The sequence below is a fragment of the Gavia stellata genome, chromosome 17 (genome assembly GCF_030936135.1).
Source record: "Gavia stellata isolate bGavSte3 chromosome 17, bGavSte3.hap2, whole genome shotgun sequence".
NCBI lineage: Eukaryota > Metazoa > Chordata > Aves > Gaviiformes > Gaviidae > Gavia > Gavia stellata.
In genome coordinates this window covers 21,317,672-21,340,877 of record NC_082610.1, presented here as the reverse complement: position 1 = coordinate 21,340,877, position 23,206 = coordinate 21,317,672, and the positions used below count along the sequence as shown (strand labels likewise).

At 43.0% G+C, this 23,206-nt stretch overlaps 1 protein-coding gene across 2 annotated transcripts in view; it reads right to left on the bottom strand.

Moving 5' to 3' along the window:
• The window catches only part of LRP5 (LDL receptor related protein 5), a 170,334-nt gene that overhangs the window by 10,084 nt on the left and 137,044 nt on the right, over window positions 1–23,206 (bottom strand). Inside the window, exons 13-19 of one of the 2 annotated variants that reach the window (XM_059826158.1) lie at window positions 22,002–22,204; window positions 19,416–19,627; window positions 16,802–16,992; window positions 10,901–11,110; window positions 8,682–8,807; window positions 5,440–5,676; window positions 2,162–2,272 (exon numbers count right to left, since the gene is read on the bottom strand). In XM_059826158.1, coding sequence (XP_059682141.1) covers window positions 2,162–2,272; window positions 5,440–5,676; window positions 8,682–8,807; window positions 10,901–11,110; window positions 16,802–16,992; window positions 19,416–19,627; window positions 22,002–22,204 — 1,290 coding nt within the window. Of the gene's footprint in view, window positions 1–2,130; window positions 2,273–5,439; window positions 5,677–8,681; window positions 8,808–10,900; window positions 11,111–16,801; window positions 16,993–19,415; window positions 19,628–22,001; window positions 22,205–23,206 lie in introns of both variants that reach the window. The other variant, XM_059826159.1, reaches the window with a different exon arrangement.

Below are 23,206 nucleotides of genomic sequence, written 5' to 3'. Positions count from 1 at the left end.
AGATCCTTCTCTAGAAAGTAGTAATCATTTTTATTCCCTACTTGAGTTCTTTCCCTCAGCCAAGCAAGAAACCACAGAATGCTCTGTTCCACAAAGAGAGTCCAGAGGAGACAGTCTTATGTCTACGTAAAGACACATTTAAACCAGTTAAGACCTAATTGCAGGACTGGACCCCAAAGTGCAAACAGGAAACAGCTGCATTAACCTGGCAGCACAAAAGTTTGCCAAGTGCACAAAGAAAATAAACTAAAAAAAAAAAGGAAGAAGTGGCTTTACATTATCCAGGGAATTGAGGGAACTGGGTGAGAGCTGAGAGATAAAGACGACGCGGGGGAAGCGTGAGAAGCATGTTCAGCCTGAAATTTCCAACAGGTGAGCTAAACGGTTTTTGTCGCCACTATTTCAGCCTTTTCTTCTATTCACCACTTGGGCTCCTTTCACCACTCTTGCTCATGAAATACACTTTTCCTTGCTGTACGCACCGTGAGGACGGAAGGAAGTAATAAGGTTACCCTAACCAGACCTGGTGACCCCTCCTCTCATCCCAGCAGTGGCACAGCTTCTCACAACTGGTGCTTCAAAACCTGACAAGACTCTAAGACACTAAAAACCTCGCCACTAGCCAAGGTCCTACAGGCAACATTCTTAAGCAACGTGCAGCATTTCTCTGCACAAACCCAACACAAGGTATTTGTTCAGAATGAATTACCGATCAGCACATCTATTTGCTTTTGTTCTAAAATGCTATGTTCCAACTATTTTGCTAAACTACTCGTGAGCTACTAAATGCTCCCTTTATCTGCCCCATTGCCTGAAAACTTCATGCACTAGTCACCCCGATGATGCAAAAAGAGGTGAATTGCAAGCAGAGCATAAGTAAGTGAATTTTACTGTCCACTTCGGACTGCAAAATAACCGACCCCGCTAAAGACTAATACAGCAACTGCCATCAGCGTGCCTGTAACTTGCATACACCTACTGCCATGAGACTTCAAAGTAACATTTTGCCCAGAAAAATCAAGGTCTCTCCTTATATTCTTTTCCTATCTGCACTTTAAGAGACCAGCTTGTGGGAACAAGCATTGTGGATACGTGCTCATTGCATGCTAGTTCATCCACGTAATTAGCCTACAGCTTGACCATATAATTGCATTGGATAGGGCTGCACATTTTTAAAAGCCACCCCGAGCTTAGCAGCAGCTTTGCAAGTTCCAAGGTACTGGGGACAGTAGGATCAGGTCCCCCGGGTATAGATCTGAAGGCCCATCTAAACAAGGCAGCATTGTACCCCCCGGGTACTCAGCACTGGTGAGGCCGCACCTCGAATCCTGCGTTCAGTTTTGGGCCCCTCACTCCAAGAAGGACATTGAGGTGCTGGAGCGTGTCCAGAGAAGGGCGACGGAGCTGGTGAGGGGTCTGGAGCACAAGTCTGATGAGGAGCGGCTGAGGGAGCTGGGGTTGTTCAGTCTGGAGAAGAGGAGGCTGAGGGGAGACCTCATCGCTCTCTGCAACTACCTGAAAGGGGGTTGTGGTGAGGTGGGTGTTGGTCTCTTCTCCCAAGTGACAAGTGATAGGACAAGAGGAAATGGCCTCAAGTTGCGCCAGGGGAGGTTCAGGCTGGATATTAGGAAAAAGTTCTTTACTGAGAGAGTAGTGAAACATTGGAACAGGCTGCCCAGGGAGGTGGTGGAGTCACCAATACCATCACCATCACCATGGAGGTATTTAAAAGACGTTTGGATGAGGCACTTAGGGACATGGTTTAGTGGTGGACTTGGCAGGGTTAGGGTAACGGTTGGACTTGATGATCTTAAAGGTCTTTTCCAACCTAAATGATTCTGTGATTCAATGATTTTAGAACTAGCTTGAAGTAACATTGGGATTTCAGTTCATCTTCACTACTGCTGTTCCTGCATTACCTGGAATAACAGCATTACAGACTTGCTAGACCATGCTGCAAGCTCACGCTCTTTTGCCGCACAGACCAATGGAAGAGCACAACTGTATTTAGCAGCCAGATACAACTGTGAGAGTTATTTGGCCAAGATTCACCCAGCTTCCCTGAAAGAATATTACTATGCAAAGACAGGGGGGCTCTGCATAGGGGTGTAGGACATTAGGCCTGAACACAGCACTTGAATCTCAAGGAAAGACGTCTCACCACACATAAGCTCATCAGAACCATCAATGCAATCTGGAAAGGAGTCACACTGTTGCTTCAGGAGGATGCACTGGCCGCTTGCACATCGGAATTGATTGGGTAGACAAATTGCTGCATGGAAAGAAAGAAAATATTAAGTACTACTTACATGGGAGCATTTGAGCATCTGAAGAAAACCAAAAGAAGTGAGACATGAAGCCACAGTGCATTTTATGTTATGACCAGGTAGGCACCAGAACACCTGCTTAGCTGTGGGTAAAACGCAAGTCTGCATTTCTCTGATTCTTCCTTCTCGTTGTTATACATCCTACTCAGCGGGGCTAAAATAAAATTCTGATCCCAGTAATTCCCCATCCTTTGTCAAATCAGTCCTCTTGAGGCAAAACTGGGATCAAATCAGCAACAATCTTTTACAATAACTAACAAAGTGTAGCTGATCACCTGACACGTTAACAAAATGTAGTAACTTGGCATATTATAAAATCTTATATAGTCTATACTATCCTATGTAGCCCTGTATAATATAACCTTGCTAAATAACTGCTAAATTTCTTATCTATATTCACAAGCCTCTGTTTCAGCAAAAAGGACTTGTTAATTAACTTGGGAATCTCCATCAAGTCAAAGCATATTAAATGATCAGTAAAGAGACTGTCTCATGAGGGCTTATGAGTAACCAGCAATCCTGGAAGGTTCACAGTACAGGTTATTCAACTCAAAAAGAAGAAAGGTTCTTTTCTTCTGGAGGAAAAGATCCACATTCATGTTCTGGATCACAGCACTGGTGGTGTTGTGAAGTGGACCTCCTGAGCAGCCATACTTACTTTGCCGTGGTCCAGTTTGCAGAGCAGTTCTCGTGTAAGAGAACTAAATTATCTATGGAGAAAAAAGACTTAGCTAGAAGCTCCAAATGCATCAGCTCCTGATTTGGACTGTTACGCCCCCAGTATAGGATGCAGTTCCACAAGGTCCTACAGTGCATACAAAACACACACATGTTGCTAGAAGGCTCTAAAAGCATCTAAAGCTCCCACCACACCACTTAGGTTCTTGCACTATGAGAAGGGCCAAGTTCTGTGTGCACCTTCCTATTTGCCAGCGACTGCCAGCCCTCTCCTTATTCTCGCAACTGCCTGCTGCTCCCTTGTCTTCCATCAAGACTTCTGTCTTAATATCCTTCCCCTTCTTAATGTGCCGTATCTTCTGTTGCTGTCCTGCCTTGTTGGACTCCTTGTTTCTTCTTGATCCAGCAATGGACAACTTGGAGCACTGAACCTCTATTGTACAGGAGATGAAGTTGCTTCAGTGGCATGGTAATCCAGCTGCAGTACAAAGAGACTGTTAACCTTGTGACTTCTACTAGGTACGAGAGGACGAGCTAGCAGTGCCACAATAAATTCAAGAAGATGAAAGCCACAGTCTTGAAGATGTGGGACAAGAACGATGAACATATCTAGGGACGTTTCTTTGGCTACTTCCAGTCATAGTCTGCAACCCCTGTGCCAATGCTTCAGATTCAACTCTCCAAAAGCATGCCTTGGGAAACCAGGGGACAGGAGAAGCGGCTTCTGATAGAATCAAGGCGTTGAACTCAGACCTATGGAAAGGCAGGGATTATCACTGCTCTGACCAGAAGGCAATTCCTCTCTGATGCATGAAGTATAGTAGAAAAGTTCTGTTAAGCCTGGTTAGCCTCACCACCTTAATAAACCTCATATAAAGAACAAGAATGTACTATATGCCACCTTCCCTTCCCCAAACACAGGGGGTTACAGGCTGACACACGCTAAGGGATGAGAAAGGCCTATCGGTTTTATTTTTCTTAGGAATCCACTCAGGCCTTGGCCTGTAAAGATTCCTGGGGCCACGTCTGGCACATCTCCCTCAGTCTAACCCTGGACTCTGAGTATGTTCATAGCCCTTCTAGGGAAGTGTCAGGCAGCATCCTGGACAAAAGTCTAGTTTTGGGTGGCCCAAGTGCTTGCAGAGGACTAGGCGTACAACCGCTGAGCGTTCAACTGCTGAAGAAACGCGTCTTCAACTATTCTAGACCAGATGGTAAGGCTCATCTGTGGCCTCAAAGGGGCTGTGCAGGGCAAGGCAGGCGCTTACAGTTCATATGGTGCCAGGAACATTGGCATTAAGTTTGCTTAGCAGTGCCCACCATTTCACAGGGAGATGACCAAATGCACATTCCAGTTTGACCCTGGGTGTGGGGCACCGTTACACTGCATATGGGCTCCACGGTGGACAAAGCAGAGCCTCTTGATGAAGCAGTACAGGTAGTGAGCACCACCTCCCGTAAGAAAGACAGGAACTTGGACATGGCTGATCCTCTTCTTGTTTGCAAAGAAGGTACTGGTGTTCTGGTGCCCAGGCTCAGAGTTACAGAAGACATTGCAAATCCACAAAATTGCTCATGGGAATGTCCACAAAAATCTATTCCGCTGGCCCAGTGACAATGGTTAGCCACTGAGCGGGTAGAGCCAAGGGTCTGGAGGCTTCACAGGGCAAAAGCCACGCTACTGGGATTTTGTACAGCCATAAGAAGCCATGGTGCCAGCTGATAGTCGCCTGTCTGTTTCAACCATGCCTTGTTACTAGACACAGAATATGCAAGTTTTCCTGTCAACCAAAGGATGATGCAAATGCAGCCATCCATGCTTCTCTCTTGGAGCCAGACCCTATGGGTGACTGCATACAAAGCAGCTGCCACAGCAAGAGTTCCTTGGACGTCGTTCCACGGATTTCTCATAGAAAGATACATCCAGGCTTATAAACATCAGTTTGCTAAGAGTGAACTCTCAGAACAGCCAATTCAGCCACAGGATTAAGTCCATCTCTTCATCCCTGTGGCACCTTGCAGTGACCACTGTGCCAAGGTGAAGTGGACACCGTGGAAACAGTGCAAGTCAAAATGGTAATTATGCAGGAAAAAAAAGCACGTGGAAAGTTCTGCCAGTTTCTTTCCTGTTTTCATTCTGAATGTGGATTAAACATACTCTCCCCAGCACCCCCCCATATCTATAGTTACATGGTCAGCAATTTATGTAGCTACAGAGAATTTTAATTTGAGCAACAGAATGAGAAAGAGGGAAAGAGAAACAGAATCAGTGGATAGCTTAGGCTTATGGTTAAGGCTGTTTTTCCCTGTTTGAAACTAAAAATCATATATATACACATACATATCTCTCTATATATCTATATATATCAAGAACAGTTAGAATCCCAAATGGATGCTTATGTTAGAACCATGAGTTCAGGAAAATTAATCTTACTATCACAATCCGCTTCATCAGATTTATCTTGGCAGTCAATTTCTCCGTTACACCGCAAGTGTGCATTGATACACTGTCCTTTCTCACACTGGAACTGGGATGAAGAGCATATGGGGCAACTATCTTCATCACTCTGGTCATCACACTCTGGAAATCCGTCACATCGCCATGCCATTGGGATACAGTCAATCTCTCCAGTTGCACAGGTAAACTGGTCTGGGGAACAAGTTGGAGGTTCTGGAGAAAGAGCCAACAAATCACATTTGTACATTCAATTTTAGCCCTTACAACAGAGTAAAAACGTGATGGACTTTTTCAAGAAAAACACACTTATGCCTGGACTGAAGTTCTTCTGTGACAATATTAAGATTTCAGCAAAGAGGAAAACATGATTTTGCATAGGGAATGAAATTTTGCCAACTTCATAACAAAACCTGGATGCACGCTGATTGAAGAAACTTGCTCTAGCAGGCAAGCACTGAACTAAGGACAGGAACTACAAATACTTACTTTGGCTCTAACAGCCACCTTTTGGAAGACACGCTTATACACATAAATTCAAATGTCTACTCAATTTCTGATTGCAAACCACATTCTACACAATTCTAATCCCTGCAATTATACTAGCCTGGAACAATTCTTCATAAAAAACCTGGCACATTGGGTTAATTGGCAATGAATACACGTAAAACATATAACATCTGCTTGTACAATATCTGTTTCTCTATTTTTCCAGTGGTTTCTCCACAAACAAATTTCCGAGTCAGATAGGAATTGAAAAATATGAATGCAGAAAAAATATCTGTAAAGGCTTGTTAAACATTAAGCTAAGTCCTCCTGCTGGAAAGTCTCCGGGCTGCAGGTCAGTGGAGGTTCAGAGAGCAGTCTGAGGAGCGCTGTCGGCCTGCCCTGATCTCACATTCTTTCAGTACGGTCAGAGACAGAACGCTGGACCTTGTGCACAGCCATTTTTATGTTTGTTGGACCTAAGAAAGCTGGGACTTCCTTCAAATTTGACTTTTCATGGACCCCAAGGTCCTGGCATCAATCCATTCCAAATTCATACTGTTGCTCAACTTACAAGCACGCACGGATAGCATTAAGCAGCAGCTACAGCGTCATGTAGAGATGCAACAATTAGGCTGTAATAGGGCATTCATGGTTGCTTTCTTCAGAATGTCAAAAGACAAAGACAATCCAGGTCAAGAATCTATTGTAAAAAATGCTCCTAATTCTTACACACAGCAAATTAGCACGCACTTTTTCACCGTTAGTATCAATGAAAGAATCAGCCAACGTCTAAGTCCCTTCAGTTGTTATCGGTAGCAGTTATGCTCAAAATCAAGGGGGCATCTCAAAACACCGCTGCAGCAAACAGATGCGTTTCCACCGATTTCAAAAGTTGCTGAGCCAAATCCCTGTGACGTGATTAAATCAGTTAACAGAGGCAGTCACTAGTCCCCACAGCTGCTGTTGCCAGCTAATGCTCCAAGTAGATGCTTTACCACTTGGGTTAACAGAGTACCACATCATACCCTGTCTATGACAACAATACTGAGCAAGCTGGAGGTGTAACTGGATGGTAACACTCCTCTGGAAGCCCAGTGAGCTTTTATTAACATTCAGGCTCAGGAATGGACTTCACAAAGAATCCAGCATAAGGAAAGCCGCTCAGTTGTAACCAATGAGGAGACTTTTGTACGAGTGTTTTTTCTCCTGAGGGTGGTTACAGATCCTAGAGCTATGCAATGACATACAAACCGTTTTTAAAGTGCTGCTGTCCTTCCTTCATTAGGGAGAAATGTTCAAGAACGAGACTCAAGTATAATCAAGAGCTTGAAAAACAAAATGCAAATAAAAATCTAAATGCAAGGGATCTTTGAAAATTTTGATTTTTAAGTTTCTGATTTATGATTATTTGGTGTAGCAATATGAGAATTACAAATGAGCCAGTGACCTGACAGCTGTAGGTAAGATAAAGATGCCAGATACACACATCAAGATAATTCTTGAATTAAATTTGGTATGAGTGTGCTATTTAGATAATTCAACAGACAGATTCCTACTTCTGCAGTTAGAGCCACATGTTGCATTATGGTTGCACTTGGCAGGCACAAGCTTGCATTTAAAAACTTGTCAAGAGCATTCTTAAGGCTACATGGACAAACGTTCTCCAGTCAAAATAGCTATTGATCTATTTTGAAATACTGGCTATTGGCTTCTACTACGGCAGACAAGATAGGTTAAAAAGTTGTTGCATGCTTAGTGAAGGATTAGAATAAAAAACCAGACGCTGAAATGCAGGCCCCTTAATTTTCAGATTTATAGCTGAAGGTAACAAAGGAGTGGGATGTAAGAATCTCTCATTGGCCATGTTGTGCAACGACAGTAGAGCAAGAAATATAAGTAGATTGATTTCTGTCCGTCCGTGTCCCACCCCCACAGATGTAACCACCACTACTCTAAAACCACATAGCGTGTTGTGGTCATGGGAAAGAAAACAGTCTATAATGGAAATGACTGTCCCATGGGAGGTCAGAGTTCAGCCAGAATATGAAATTCACAGCAAAATTAATACATAAAAAGAAGTCAAGAGGACCAACAGAGCCAAACGATATAAGCTACGATGCCTCCCAAAAACAAACTGTTTTTTTTGTTTTGTTTTTAATCCCCTCTGCAAGTGTCACGTAACAATTTTCAAAAATCCTAGGATTGTGAAAGGGAAGTCTAAAGGAGAGGTCTACCGTGTGAAAAGCGGAGAGCTACCTTAATTAAAAAGGACTGCAATGGAGCTTTTGGCCTACATTTCATAGCTAGACAGTACAATGTATTATGTTATGAGGCCAAATTAATTTGAAAGACTGGAGTATCAAGCTGTGGGAATCATATGCACAATTTCTGCTGCTAGGTCATCACGGGTTGATGCAACCTCATCTTACAACCATTTGTTTAAAGCACAAACCTGTGCTTTAACAATTATACATTTAAACAACTATAAACATCTCAGTAGAAGATACGAGTATTTAAGGTCAAAATATTCTGCTCACAATGAAAAGTCACGTACGTCCAAAAAGTGAAGCAGAAAACAGCTGGTAGAAGAATCAAAGGTCAATTTAACACATGATGCAACACACCACGTGTAGGAAAACACTAGTGTGTAAATCCACATTTTGGATTGGAATGCAACCTCAGTGACCATTTTTGATGTAAACTGCTTAGCAGTACTGTTAAACATAACTTACCTCCACATGTTAAGAGGTTCTGTAGAAGCACAAGGTGCTCGGGGCATGAACATCTTGGCGTCCCATCCCCTTTGGCAATGCAGATGTGCGAACACCCTCCATTGTTACGGGAGCATGGATGCACAGCTGGAGAAACACACAGAAAAGAATATTAGACAGCATAAAAGAAATCGTAACTACACCTAGCTAGGGCAAACTCAGAAAACCACTCGCAAACCACTTGTGTTTGAGTAACCAAGATTTCACTACAAATTAATAGGAAGATAAATGCAGGAATTTTCAGCTCAGTGCTCAAAAGCTGATTTACTGCTTCATGAGGATTACATTTCTCCCAGTCACAGTGATATGGAGACCTTTAAAGGACTTCTAAAAAGAATTTGGGAGCTCAGGTGAAGAGGACTGAGAAGGTAGATTTGAGAAGGATGCATTTACAGCGTACCTAGACACCCCACCTGCATGTCCAGGGTAGCCAGGCATCAAGAATTAACGTATGTCACTGCAGAATGGCAACCCCCAAAACCCCCAGGAATTCTCCTTTAATCTTAAAGAGCTCTTAATAGCTAACCCCTCCACTTCCATGCTACTCACAAAACTGCAATATAAGCACACACGGTTGAGTCTTTATTTTTTTTTTAAAGATAGGAAAGCTACACGGTTGTGTTCCCAAATCGGTTACCCAGAAGCACTGAGTACCCGAGAGCTCCTAATAGAATCACTCTAAATGAACATTAGGTGGACAAGAACCAGGCACAGAGTGAGGTTCACTGTCTGAGGACCCAGCCCAACAGAGCCAGAAGAAACCCAGTCTCCCGCCTGCTTATTCGAGCTGACAGCTGAGCATCTGCTGGAGCGATCTGTGGGGCTACAGCCTGGCTTATCCGTGATGCTGCTGAACAGTGCGTTCTTTACTACCAGTCAGGACCAAGAATTTCCACAGGGAAGAAACGGTATGGATATCATAATTTCTACGCCAAAGTTGTTTTCCATCTGTTCAGGCTTCTCAGCAACCTGCTTTCACCTTTAACAAATTCGTTAATTTAATACGGTGTTGGAGACACTACTGTTTGAAGCGTCGGTCGCTAGCAGAAAAAGCGCGTGCGTGTATATTTGTGTGGGCGCGCACACATGTGCATATGTATTTTTACTCCCCTGTTGTAACAGAAGTCGCCTATGTAAGACAGTTTTCAGCTGCAAAAGGTGATTTAGTGTGGCTTAGAAGAAACAGTACTCTTGCCATAAAAAAATAAACATTTTTAATAAACACATGGGATATAATCTTTTTTTTAACAGTGCTGAGAATTAAAGAAAAAATGCTTTTTGCATCATTCAGTATTAGCCTTGAAATACACTAAAAATAGGAGAAATGGCACAGAAGGAGAAAAACTGGGTATTGCGAAAGAAAAAAGATCATCTGGATGTAAATTAGCACATAGAATCTACTGCAGTTTAAATACTTACGCTACCTTATTTGTAACAGCTTATCCACATAGGCAAGTTTGAAAATACTTTCAGCTATCACAGAACCGTGGCACAGAGGGTTGCGAAGTGCAATCATTTCTTCTGAAAATTAAAGCACTATATACAAATGCACCCTCTCTATATAAGACAACTCATCACAGGCAACGAAGTTTAAAGAGGCGACTGTCATCAGCCCTCTGTTTCCCACATCTTGTTTGTGCTTTTATATTCTCTTTTATATTCCTGTTAAGCAGGAGGAGCTGTAGGTCGTCCACAATAAGTCATTGCAGGAGTTTCCTGCCCCTTCTCCCTCCCTCACTGGAGGCTTTTACATCATCGATCGTGCTGAGTCAAACTAGTCATGCTTTACACAGGGGTCTGAAACCCCTGGAGAAAAGGCAAGGACAATCCTTTTCTTTCTTTTAAAGGTTTTTCCAAGTCTTATTACTTGGTCGTACTTAAAAAAATAACAGCCATAACTATAAGTAGCTTTTAAAGTGAATTCAATTTCATGTGAGCTTGTACAAAGCGGGTAACTAAGTGCCATGAAATCACATATTCTAGCTCGGCAGAAATACTCCTCTGGACAAGAATGAGGAACTTGTTTCTCCTCCTCTTCTGGTATCCGACTGGCCAAGTTGAAAGCACTCCATGGCTTACTTGAAGCCAACTGCGCAACGTTATTACACTATGCAACTGGATGAGGACTTTGAGAGACAGTGACCAAGAGTGAGAGACATCAGCTGTTGAAATAAACTCACAGAATTCCTCCATATCAAGCTCTTCCACAGCATGAATGCCTGTTAAGTGTGCAATTCGGCCTTGAATTCTAGTCCTTTTGTACCCGTTCATTTTCTCCACTCTCTCAATCATCTGCTGCTGACGATCAATCCAATACAAGTGATTCCCCAGCACAGTGAGTCCCATCGGCTGAAGGATGTTGGAGTCCTCCAGGGTCACGCGGTTAGCACCTGAGATCAACAAAAACGAAGAGTAGTTTTACACCAGTCGACTTTTAACTCATTTCTTAAAAAAAAAAAGAAGACCCAACCAAAACCAAATGAAACCCCAAAAATAGTTAGCTGTAATAAGGTTATCGGCTTCATTTGTCTATGCAGACCAAGGCTCTGCTTGTTCAGCCTCATCTCAGGTAAATGCAACCAGCTGCCATGGCATGACGGCAAGCAGATACAATACGAAACACAGCTCATCAGCCGGTCAGCCAGCCGTGATCAGCCTCACGTTGACACGCTCCGTTACATGTAACTGTGTGCAGTCCCTTCTAGGGGGGCTTCTAGCCTGTGTCACCGATACAGACGCAGCTCTTGGGCCAAAATTTTTACAATACCTTCACACACCGAGCAGTCGGCTTTGTCGGAATCTACAAGCAGGAGTGAAATACAACCACTTAGCTTCACTGCCATTACTCAAATGAAACACATTCGGCGTGCAAAGCAAGAGGCAAGTACACAAACCCTGTCACATGCTCTATCAGAGAGATACAACGGCGAAAGAAAAGCTCGTATTCTAACAGCCACAGTTCTTTCTTCACCTTCTCTTTTTTCTTCAGTAAACAACCCGAAAACCCCAACTCCAAGTAACTCAGTATGCTTTTAAACAGGAACGCTATCAAATGCTCAGGTTTTCTGCTCTACAGAAACGTGCAAAAATCTGCTCTCAGCCAATGTGTAAAAATCAGGTGAAGTAAAAACGCATTTATGACTGCTTTTAACTTGAATTGCTTGCAGTCTTCTACTGTGTGCTGCCCTGCACTTAGTGGAGTTTAATTGTTGCTTTTGTTATGCTTGTCTAGGGTGAACAAGAGATTCCAAATTATTCTATTAATTCACAGAAACCATTTTGAGGCTGTGTATGCCTATGTAGACTGGATATATTTGATTTTAAAAATGAGGAATCAAAAGAAAATCGTAACTTGGTGCTTCTTCTGCTCTCGTATTTCATTTTGGTATAAAGACCTTAGGTCTGCTTGCATTTAAAAAAGAAAAGTTTTGAATATCTACACAAAATGAGATTATAGAATCTGGATACATAATAAAAATGCTATGAGCAGTGGAGTCAACTAATTTGCTGCATAAGTTATGTAGAGTTCAGCCAAGCATAAGAATGCAACATTTATTTCAACTACAGATTCTATTAGTTTTGCACATAAAATTACCGCCTACAATGACTCTTGCTTGACCATCATGACAAACAGCATGCATTCAAATCATATTTAGTTGTAGAGAGATCAGAAATCCTTGGACTTGCAACCGGGGTTTCAGTTCTTTAGCACCGAATTTCTTTTGTTTCCAAACCAATGAGGAAGACATCTTTGTTTCATTCATTTTCAGAAGAAACGTGCATGAACTGTACGCGACAGTACGGTCATGGCTGTAATCTGACGTGTCTATTATTGTACGCACTTCCAAGGTACCAGCGGATTTTACTCTTGGAAAGAGTAAAAGAACAGAATAGATGCACCTGCACTAATATCGCGAAATGGGCACTCAACCTGACCCTTAGTACCCACCACTCTCTAGCAGTGCAGTTCCTGAGATGGTCTTTGTCTTTGCCTAAACAGGTCTTAAAATTTAGAAATGCTGGGAAACATTTTGACAGAAGGAGGTTCTCAGTGAACAAAGCACAGGGCGCTTTGTTCATTTGCCCTGCAACCTGCTGAGCACCCTCAGCTCCTATGAACTTCACTGTCATTGGATTTTCAAGGACGACTGTCCTTTTGCCAGACTAAGCCTCACATTTTGACCCAAAAGCACAATTTTCAGCTGCATTCAAGATACCGCAAGAATAGGAAAGCCTCATTTCAACTCGAAACAAAGAAAACTCCTGCCTTCATGATTTTTTAAGTGCTAAATTGCTCATCCATTTAGAAATAAAAGGTAAGCTGGTTTCCTGAAGGATCTTCTGAGGGCATCCTGAAATCATCAATACGTGAGGTGTCAGGTGGCACGTGCAAGTTAGCAGTCCTGCTCGAATCCTAGCCTGTTGGAAGAGTCTCCCAAATCCAGGCTGAAACCAGGCTACATTTAACGCGGTTTGGGGGTGTACACAAGCATCATCTTTTTTCTCCCTCATCTGCAAAAAGCTGAACATCGGTGATTTGGGAAGCTGCTGGAGATAGCGCTGGACAAGGTGATTAATCTGTACTATAATTACATTGGATTTGATCTTGAGTAAATGACAGTCCAAATCATTAACGAATCATTTTAAGAGGAGAGGCAAAGGGCACCTATAGCACTGGGTGACACCATTAAATTGTTGTTTAGAAGAATGATCAAAATGAAAAACTCGATCTGAATAAGTAAAAGGATATTTCCAACAGATGTGGTTAGAAAAAAGAAGAGAAAACATGTTACAAGTAAAAAAGAGTTGAATTTCCACCGTAATTAAATACTTTGATTCCCAGAATGAAACAGATGTGTAGTCTTTTCAAGGTGGAAATCAATAGTTAAATGTAAAGAACATTAAGCTGGAAGGACACACAATTCCTCTGTTCAAAGTCTAATTGGAAACAAAGCATGTTTTCACTGCAGCAATTTTATAGCTTTTCCAGTCACTTCAACAATGATATAAACCACAACTTTTTAATTGACTGGCGTGGCATACAAGTTATTTGCAAATGGTTTATGAATGTCTAAAAAGCATTAACAACTCCAACTGAAAAATTCAAGAACCTCGTACAGAAAACTGTTAGACAGGTTTATAGTTCTTTCATCCCTCTCTGAAAGTTGAGCATTGGGCATCTGAGGTTATTCCATGATTTAGCAGGATGATGTGAATCAGGGTGTAGCGCAAGCTTCAGAATCCTCCATAACCGTGTCACCTCCCCAAGCCTACAAGGGAATAAGGTTGTCTAGACCAGTCTATTGGCATGAAGGTTGCTATACCCAATTTCGGTCCAATTTATTCAGCAGCCTCAGTTTACACTAAAATCCTTTTGCTAATATATGCCTATTTTAAAGTGTTTTGCTCAGAAAATACTTTTTCAAGGAACTAATTGAAGCCAACATAACTTTGGCTGTCAAATTTCTTCTGAAGTTGTGATGCAAGACTGAAAAATATTTAAAAATGAAAATATGCTGTTAACTCATTTAAAAAATCAACGGCTCAGTGTGCTCAGGTGGATCAAATACAACCATCGTTTTCTGGCTACATGATACATATCCTCTAGCTAATAAACATTGTTTTCCTTTAACCCTATAGCTTTCCCCTGCTTTTATCTTACCTATAGGGTTTGATTCTTTAGCTGTGACCCCATCAAGTAAGTGTGCACTAAAAGCTTTGGTTCAATGTTAACCAGAGAAAGTTTAGTTTTCCCTGTAAAAAGATCCAAAAAACTGGATTAAAATATATATCCAGTACGCAAACGTAGGCTTACGTGGAGTTTTAATGTCACGGAAAGGAAGAACACATACAAAGGAAGCTGCAATCACAGGATACCACTACCAGCACGTGATGGCCTAGCTGCTGATTTATTCATAGATCAGTTTACCTAAGTCCTATTGTCAGGTCTTACTCATTCAAGACTTAGATCTAAAACAAAAATAAACAGACTCCTCTGCATTTTGTGCTGTACTATGCAAGGACACAGTCCATCTTCCAACCTGTAACATGACAAGCAAGAAGGACCTGCCCCTGCCCGCCCCCATCTGCTAGCTGTGACTCAACCTCGGACGCGTGCCAGATCCAAGGGGAAAAAAGGACGCTTATGTACATGCAAGTAGAAGACCTAGGCATAGCTAGGTCCCCTGTATGCTACAGCTTCATTACGTAATACCGCTTCCTATTACATGGGGGCCACTTTTTTATCAGTAGCAGCACTAGTTATTGATCCCATCCTCCCTTCTCAATTCATTAACTTCTCCCTGGTACATTCCCCCTCTCCCAAACCATACGATTTCCACAGAATCTTCTTTGGTGCCTCTTCTCTCTCTCTTGTGTTTGTGAATACCACTTCAGCCACAATACCTGCATGATATGCTGCTTTTCTGTCTTGTCCTTTTACTTTTGGATTTCCTCCTGCAGCACTTCTCCTTTCATAGCATCATAGAATCATTTAGGTTGGAAAAGACCTTTAAGATCATCAAGTCCAACCGTTACCCTAACCCTGCCAAGTCCACCACTAAACCATGTCCCTAAGCACCTCATCCACACGTCTTTTAAATACCTCCATGATGATGGTGATGGTATTGGTGACTCCACCACCTCCTTGGGCAGCCTGTTCCACTGCCTGACAACCCTTTCAGTGAAGAAGTTTTTCCCAATATCCAGTCTAAACCTCCCCTGGCACAACTTGAGGCCATTTCCTCTTGTCCTATCGCTTGTCACTTGGGAGAAGAGATTAGCACCCACCTCTCTACAACCTCATCACTAGACAAAACCCTCTCAGTATCTCCGACGTATTTTGTGTTATGCATCCCACTCTGCCAACCTTTTCTTCTCAAACATGGGTTGTTTCATAGGGCAAGTCTTGTCTCCCTCCTATTTTCTCTTCTCCTACAGATTTTTGTAGGTTCTCTGATGCCTATCCCAGATTGGATATTTTGTGGCTACAAAGGCAGTTCGACAATACCCCCCATCCAGTTAGATAACTGATGAAAGACATGGGCTGCTTTACCTTCCCAGCTCCAGCTTCATGTTTTTATCCCCTCTCTGGTAGAAGAGACCCGAGCCTGACCTTCAGTCAGTTTTAGGTGCTCAAAAGTGAACTATCCTTGTAAAAAAGTGATCAGGTTTTCTCCTGTTTTAGTTCATTGCCTCACTATAACACAAGGGAAGGATGTGACTACGTGGTAAGAAGAGAAGAGTCACCAAAAATTGGAGAAACAGCCTTTTATGGCAGATGCCAATCACTAGAACTGCCCAGCTTCTACTGTCTCACACCAGTTCACTTCTCTGCACTTCCTTTAGGAGTTTCATTTCTTGATACATGGATGATGACGAGAGAACAAGTGATGAGCCAGAAAGTAGGGCCATCAGATCCTCTGTGCTATACTGCTCACCAGATGAGCGAGCCCATTTCTCCACTTCTTCAGCACTATCAAGTGCTTTTAAAAGTCAATGACGAACACTGCTCTCTAAGATCTATGTGGTGCTATTGCTATGGACATGGAGTAATGCCTTATTTTACTAGTATGGTAAAACTGCAGTGAGTTGACATCTCTCCGCTGTTTTGCCATACTGGTATTCCAGATGAGCTGCCTTATCATCCACCTTATTAAAAAGCCATTCTCCTTCCTTCTGTTTGTTTTTCAAGCTACCTTGACTTACTAAGCTGTAAACTCCAGGGCAAGAAAAACTGAAGAGTTATGCAAAGTTTTCAGACCATAAGGAAAAAAAAAGGGCACGGGGGAGGTGATTTAGGGGTTCCATGACTGGCAACGCCTATTTAAATCTGACCTTGCAAGAGTTGCTTTCAGAACATATCAAAAGTCAAATGGCTGTCTTGGAGGGTGGCAATCATTACAGACATGTTTATTCCAGTCACATCAAAGATGGGAGCCCTCCGGCAATTGTTATCTGTGACTGCCTACACAGAACTGGCAACAGTGGAGATAGAAGTTACTGGGGTCAGCATCAAAGAGGGAATGATGTCCTACACATACACACACTCCGCTCCAAATGTTTAACCGCATACCACATACCTGACAAGTCACAGCTTTCGATGCGCTTCAGATCTGCATCCACCCAGAAAAGCTTTCCAAGTTTGTTGTCAATCACCAGTGCTACCGGTCGGATCAAGCCAGTTGTAAAAAGCACTTCTCTCTCTGTGCCATCAAGGGCTGCACGCTCAATCTTGGGAGCTCGCTCTTGCATGTTGGTGAAGTACATGTACCTGAGAACACAGACACCAGCTGCTTAACTGAGAGCTTCAGAAGGGAGGCAACTCACCTTTGCCCGTTACAACTCACGTTGTAAGTGGGAACGGTTTACACAGGGATGACTGAGGTGGGTGTTGCTCCCGTCTGCAAAGATCCAGACCTGTCAGCTGCAGAACCCCAAACATTTGCTAACTGGCAGATGGAGATAGCCTGAAATCAATAGCATTTGGCCTTAATACACCAGGCTGTAAAATGCCTCAGCACTCAGCGCTGCTAGCACTGTTCCTGCCGTGGAGCTGGGGGTTGTAAGAGACTGGCACGGATTTTCTGCAACCATCCTTGGGTAAAGCTGTCCCCATCTGTGAATCAAAGCCCAGCAGCTCTTTCTGACAAAAAACATTAACTGTCACCTCCTCTCCTTCTGGGTTGCCTTCCTTCTCAACAAGTAGAAGTTCCTACCAAACTTGAAAGGAGCAAAGATCACAGAAGGAAGAACAACTGAGGATGGCATGTTCCTGATGTCTTAATTCCATGAATTCTTTGTATCTGCCTAAGCCAGTTCAGCTGCAAACAGAAGCAGTCTTTGCCCTCCCCCTGCATAGGGAAAAAAGGCCTTGTGCACCCATGTGATGAACTGAGAACTCCCCCAGGGAAAAGTCCACTATTTTTGCAGTCGTGGATAACATGGGCAAACTCCCTAATACAGTGGGCTGCATCGCTGCGTAGCCTTTCGTGATGGCACAAGGAGAAGAGGCAGCAGTCAGAACGTGCAGCCAAGGGAGAGGTGGAGGGAAGGACTTCTGGAACTAAGGCAGAAGTTGTTCAGTACACAGATCACTCATTCAGCTCTCAGAGGTAGTCACAGTGTTCAGCATAGTCTCTCCTCCATCTTTTCCTCCTTGAATTTCAAAACAGATTTATCTTTAAATCATTTGAAAACCTGACTAGAAAAGTTGAGAGTTTTAGAGATCAGCAAACCCAAACTCCCGTTTTAATGGATAAAGCAGATAAGCTTTTATAAATACAAACTATATCCAAGTGACTTGGTCCCACTAAGATTAGAATCTTTCCTCTAATCCCCCTCTCCCCACACCAGCTTTTGAGCTGTGCAGAGTACACTGAGTATTGTACAAAATACCAATCCTATAGATGCTCCAGATAGCGTCTCTGGGTACTACTGTATCCCCAGTTACAAATTACTGCCATTCAACATCTGTGAAGCACATGGTAAGCCACTTAGTAGTAAATTAGGATTTAAGCATCTAACTTATTAAAGAGAACAGTAAAGGACCATCTTTGACCTCTAAGAATGAAGCTACTAACCACCTGGGGATGGAGTCTGCTGAATCTAACCAAAACTGCTTTGCAGCAAAACAACATATTTTCATCCTGTGGGAAATCACTGTAATGCATCCTACCTCTTTTAATTCATTTCAGAAGTTTTTGAGATACATGTCAAGGCAGAATTAACTTTAAAATGTATAGAACATAAAGGGTTTGTTCAACTTTATACCATTACACTTATGAGCCAGATCCCCAGCAGACATAAACACGGTATAAACTCTCCTGTTTCTCCTATCAGGTGGCAGGGCTGTGCACTCACGCAGCGAACAGGGTAAGGTGGTTTGGCTTTGCTTTCCCCACCTGGGTTAGTTCCTCCCTATAACCAACCCCATGGCTGTGTGAACCTCCAAGTCAGCACAGCAGAATCACAGAAGAATCACAGAGTCATTAAGGTTGGAAAAGACCTGTGAGATCATCAAGTCCAACCATCAACCCAACCCCACCATGTCCACTCAACCATGTCCCACAGTGCCACGACTACACCTTCCTTCAACACCTCCAGGGATGGTGACTCCACCACCTCCCTGGGCAGCCTCTTCCAGTGCTTCACCACTCTCTCAGGGAAGAAATTTTTCCTAATATCCAGCCTAAACCTCCCCTGGCGCAACTTGAGGCCATTTCCTCTTGTCCTATCACTTGTCACTTGGGAGAAGAGACCAGCACCCACCTCACCACAACCCCCTTCCAGGTAGTTGTAGAGAGCGATGAGGTCTCCCCTCAGCCTCCTCTTCTCCAGACTGAACAACCCCAGCTCCCTCAGCCGCTCCTCATCACACTTGTGCTCCAGACCCCTCACCAGCTCCGTCACCCTTCTCTGGACACGCTCCAGCACCTCAATGTCCTTCTTGGAGTGAGGGGCCCAAAACTGAACACAGGATTCGAGGTGCACAGAAGAGGCAGGAAAGGAGAGAACAAGAAGAGAATGCTGGATACCTTTAAAAGCCAGAATCGGACAAGCAGTCACCTACATCCTGAACAATTAAATATGCAAAAATTCTCCTTTTTAAAATATACAGATGCAACACAAGGTTCACACGCACAGCCGACATACATCCCCAGAGTGCTCTGTACAAAGTACAGGAAGGAATCTCACCCTCGCTCTGCGTTCACTACAATGGCTCTGGGCTTGTCGTGATCCCCTCGCAGCACCATCCCAATTGACTCGCCGTTCAGCCTGTGGACATTGACTGAATTTGTGGCCTCACAGGTCCAGTACAAGGTATGGCTGTATATATCGATGCTGAGGTCGTGTGGCTGCTTCTCTGGGTTCTGGCTTTGGTTTGGAGTACTCATGACAGTGAAAGGCTGCAAGACATCGAATGGGGAACAATTTCCAGTAATTATTCTGATTATTGATTGAAAGACACTGATTGCACAGAAAGCATGGTTTACCCACCTGACGGTCCAGAAACACCTAAAACCACCCACAAGGAAACAACAAATACTAGAAATGCGATGAAGCTTAACAGAAAAAGATTTGATTCAAACTGTGAATCCACAGAGGAAAAACATCTGGACAAAATCTGTAAGATTATGCAGAACTCCCCAGGAAGCAGTTGTGGGGCCTCCTATTAAGTAGAATTAATTAGCAGTAGATGGAAGAAAACAATAGTGAATGTTTATGCATGGAACAACCTTGAATGAAACATTGCAAGAAAGAAGGCAGCCTTCTGGCCAGACCTGCACTGTTACAGTCAGCTGAACAAATCTCTATCTCTTGCCAAAGTCTCTTTATTATTTGTAGTGCAGTAGATGTTGATTTTCTTTAAGTCCTGGCTTCTCTTAAAAACTAAAATCTTTTAATGGAACTTGGTTCTGTTTGCTTACATGTCAAATGGCTACAGCTCTGCCTCACACCCATGCTAACAGCATTACCTTGCTTTCACCCTCATGTCTTTATGATGGACCTTACAAAACTTGACATTATTGCCAAGTTCCTGGGATCGTTACCCTCAACCCCTCCCAATCTAACTAACATACTATTTACTACACTTTTTAACTCTATGTTGAATACTAACATAGACTTCAATACTTTATTTCTATGAAGAGCACTAGAGCATATAAAAAAAGATCCCTAAAGGAAAATAATCTTTCTGTTGTTTGTTCAACGTTACTCAGGCTCCACCAGCGTACAGCCAATCCCAGTGCCGTTGGGATAGTAATACCGCTGGCAGGACTCCCAACATCAAAGCAGCCTTCAAAGGCGACTGCTGCTGGTGACATGGTAATGGTGAGGGGAAAGCGGTGGTTTCCTTAAGCGTCCTAATGCGGCGCTCGCAATGCAAACACCGAAACAGTACTAGAGAAAGTTCATACGGGTCAAGAAAACTGAAGACACCATTCCGTGCCCAGCTTAAGTCAAATGAATTACCCAACACAGCATTGCTTGTGAAAGTCATATTTCCACAATTTGGTTTTCAGCCTCCAAGTTCTGCATAGTGATATACAGGCTTGTTTCTTTTATATAAAGCTTTACCCCTATTTTGTCTTGACAGCGTCCCTAGAAATAAAAAGCCATCATTCTTTTCCTGAAATCAAAGGTAACATTACCCAGGTATGAAATTCATATGTATCGTCTGCAAACAGCACGATTTAGCAAAATTAAGTAAATATAGCTAGTGAAAATTGGAAAGTGAAAATTTGCAGGAGATCTGCATCTTCAAAGCTGCGTGACCAAGGTAGAGGAAAACACAGAGCAAATGAATCTCGATTGCAATTTGCACCTAGCAAGTACCAAAGAGAAGCTAGACTACAGTAATTAGCACCTAGCATAATCCCAAAAAGCAAGAGCAAAACTTCTTCAAAATTCACCCACAACCCAGCTAGATGCTCATCCCAACATACCTCCTCCCAATCTTAAAAGAAATGGCCAAAAAATAAAATTCTCATCTCTTCCTTTAAAGGAAACCGTAAAACCTCTGAGTCCCTAGATGCATGGATAGACCAGTCCGTTTCCATTGATGTCATATCACATTGTTTAGATACGACTGCCCAAGAACTAGAAAAATGTAACTTGCCCGTTCTCCATTTCGTTTCATATTCTTATTCAAACCATAGTTTTTAAAGAACCTGTTATCTTGACCTGGGAGTTAAGCTATGTTAACACCTAACATTGCCTGGAAGAACAGTACACTTCTTCCCGCTGCTGTATGAATAACTAGCGCAAAAGAATAACGTCCTCAACTCAATTAAGCATGTGGATAAGCCTATCCCTATCTGGAACAGCAATCAACTCTACCTTCACTCAGGGTTTAACTACAGCTTGGATAGCTGAGAGTTTTCACTTTGAGAGAGCTTTACAATGATGACAATATTATCACGCAATTGGCATGCACAAAGTTGATTTTAGAACACAATTTATCTGTCCTGAGTATAAACAGTGAGTCTGCCTCACTTCAGTGCCCATCCTTAACTAAAGATTGCAATTCAAGGTTTATAGTTTCAGATACATACGAAGTACTATATTCTATTACACTTCCTTGTCTGTAAAGTAAAATCACGATCCTAAAAGCCATCAGTAATTTTCACATCTAAATAGAATATACAAGAATAAGTGCTGGCAAGAGTAAAGTTTAAACCGATGATTCCTTGGTGCAGGGAACGGAAGAGGAAAGTCAAGCATAAAGTACAAAGCACACAAAAAACCCGACACAGAACTATATACACCATGTAAACTTGCCTGAGTGCCATCATCTTTGGCTCTTTTTATAATATTCTGACGTCCATCCACCCAGTAGATCAATTTATCTAAGGGATCATAATCAATAGCCTTGACATTCCTTAGACCATGCATAGGCAGGATGATATCTGGACTTTGCTGATCATCTGGTATCATCCGGCTGATTGCAGATTTCTGGCTGAACAACAGGAAGCTGGCAGGGGCTGAAACAAGCCAAACCAGAATGCATAAGAAAATGGAACTCACACGGTCAAAAAAACACCCACAGAGAAGACAAAGAATATTTAAGACAAAATCCCAGAGAGACAATTACATTCACAATGAAAACTAAGGTACTTCATAATTGGAGATTTTTGCTATTAAGTTGAAAATGTTTCCTTGTGTACTTCTGGAGGGTAAATGTGCACACCCCCCTACAGAACGTATTTCCTTTTCACATTATAAAATAAGTATGTTCCCCATGTGGAATTTAAGTAACACCAGTGACAATGGGCAACACACAGTCACAGGTTTTCCTGTATTATCACAGAATCACAGAATCATTTAGGTTGGAAAAGACCTTTCAGATCACCAAGTCCAAACGTTACCCTAACCCTGCCAAGTCCACCACTAAACCACGTCCCTGAGCGCCTCATCCACACGTCTTCTGAATACCTCCAGGGATGGTGACTCCACCACCTCCCTGGGCAGCCTCTTCCAATGCTTCACCACTTTCTCAGGAAAGAACTTTTTCCTAAGATCCAGCCTAAACCTCCCCTGGCACAACTTGAGGCCATTTCCTCTTGTCCTATCACTTGTCACTTGGGAGAAGAGACCAACACCCACCTCACCACAACCCCCTTTCAGGTAGTTGTAGAGAGCGATGAGGTCTCCCCTCAGCCTCCTCTTCTCCAGACTGAACAACCCCAGCTCCCTCAGCCGCTCCTCATCAGACTTGTGCTCCAGACCCCTCACCAGCTTCGTCGCCCTTCTCTGGACACGCTCCAGCACTCAATGTCCTTCTTGGAGTGAGGGGCCCAAAACTGAACACAGCATTCGAGGTGCGGCCTCACCAGCGCCGAGTACAGGGGCACGATCCCCTCCCTACTCCTGCTGCCACACTGTTTCTGACACAGGCCAGGATGCCGTTGGCCTTCTTGGCCACCTGGGCACACTGCTGGCTCATCTTCAGCCGGCTGTCGACCAACACCCCCAGGTCCTTCTCC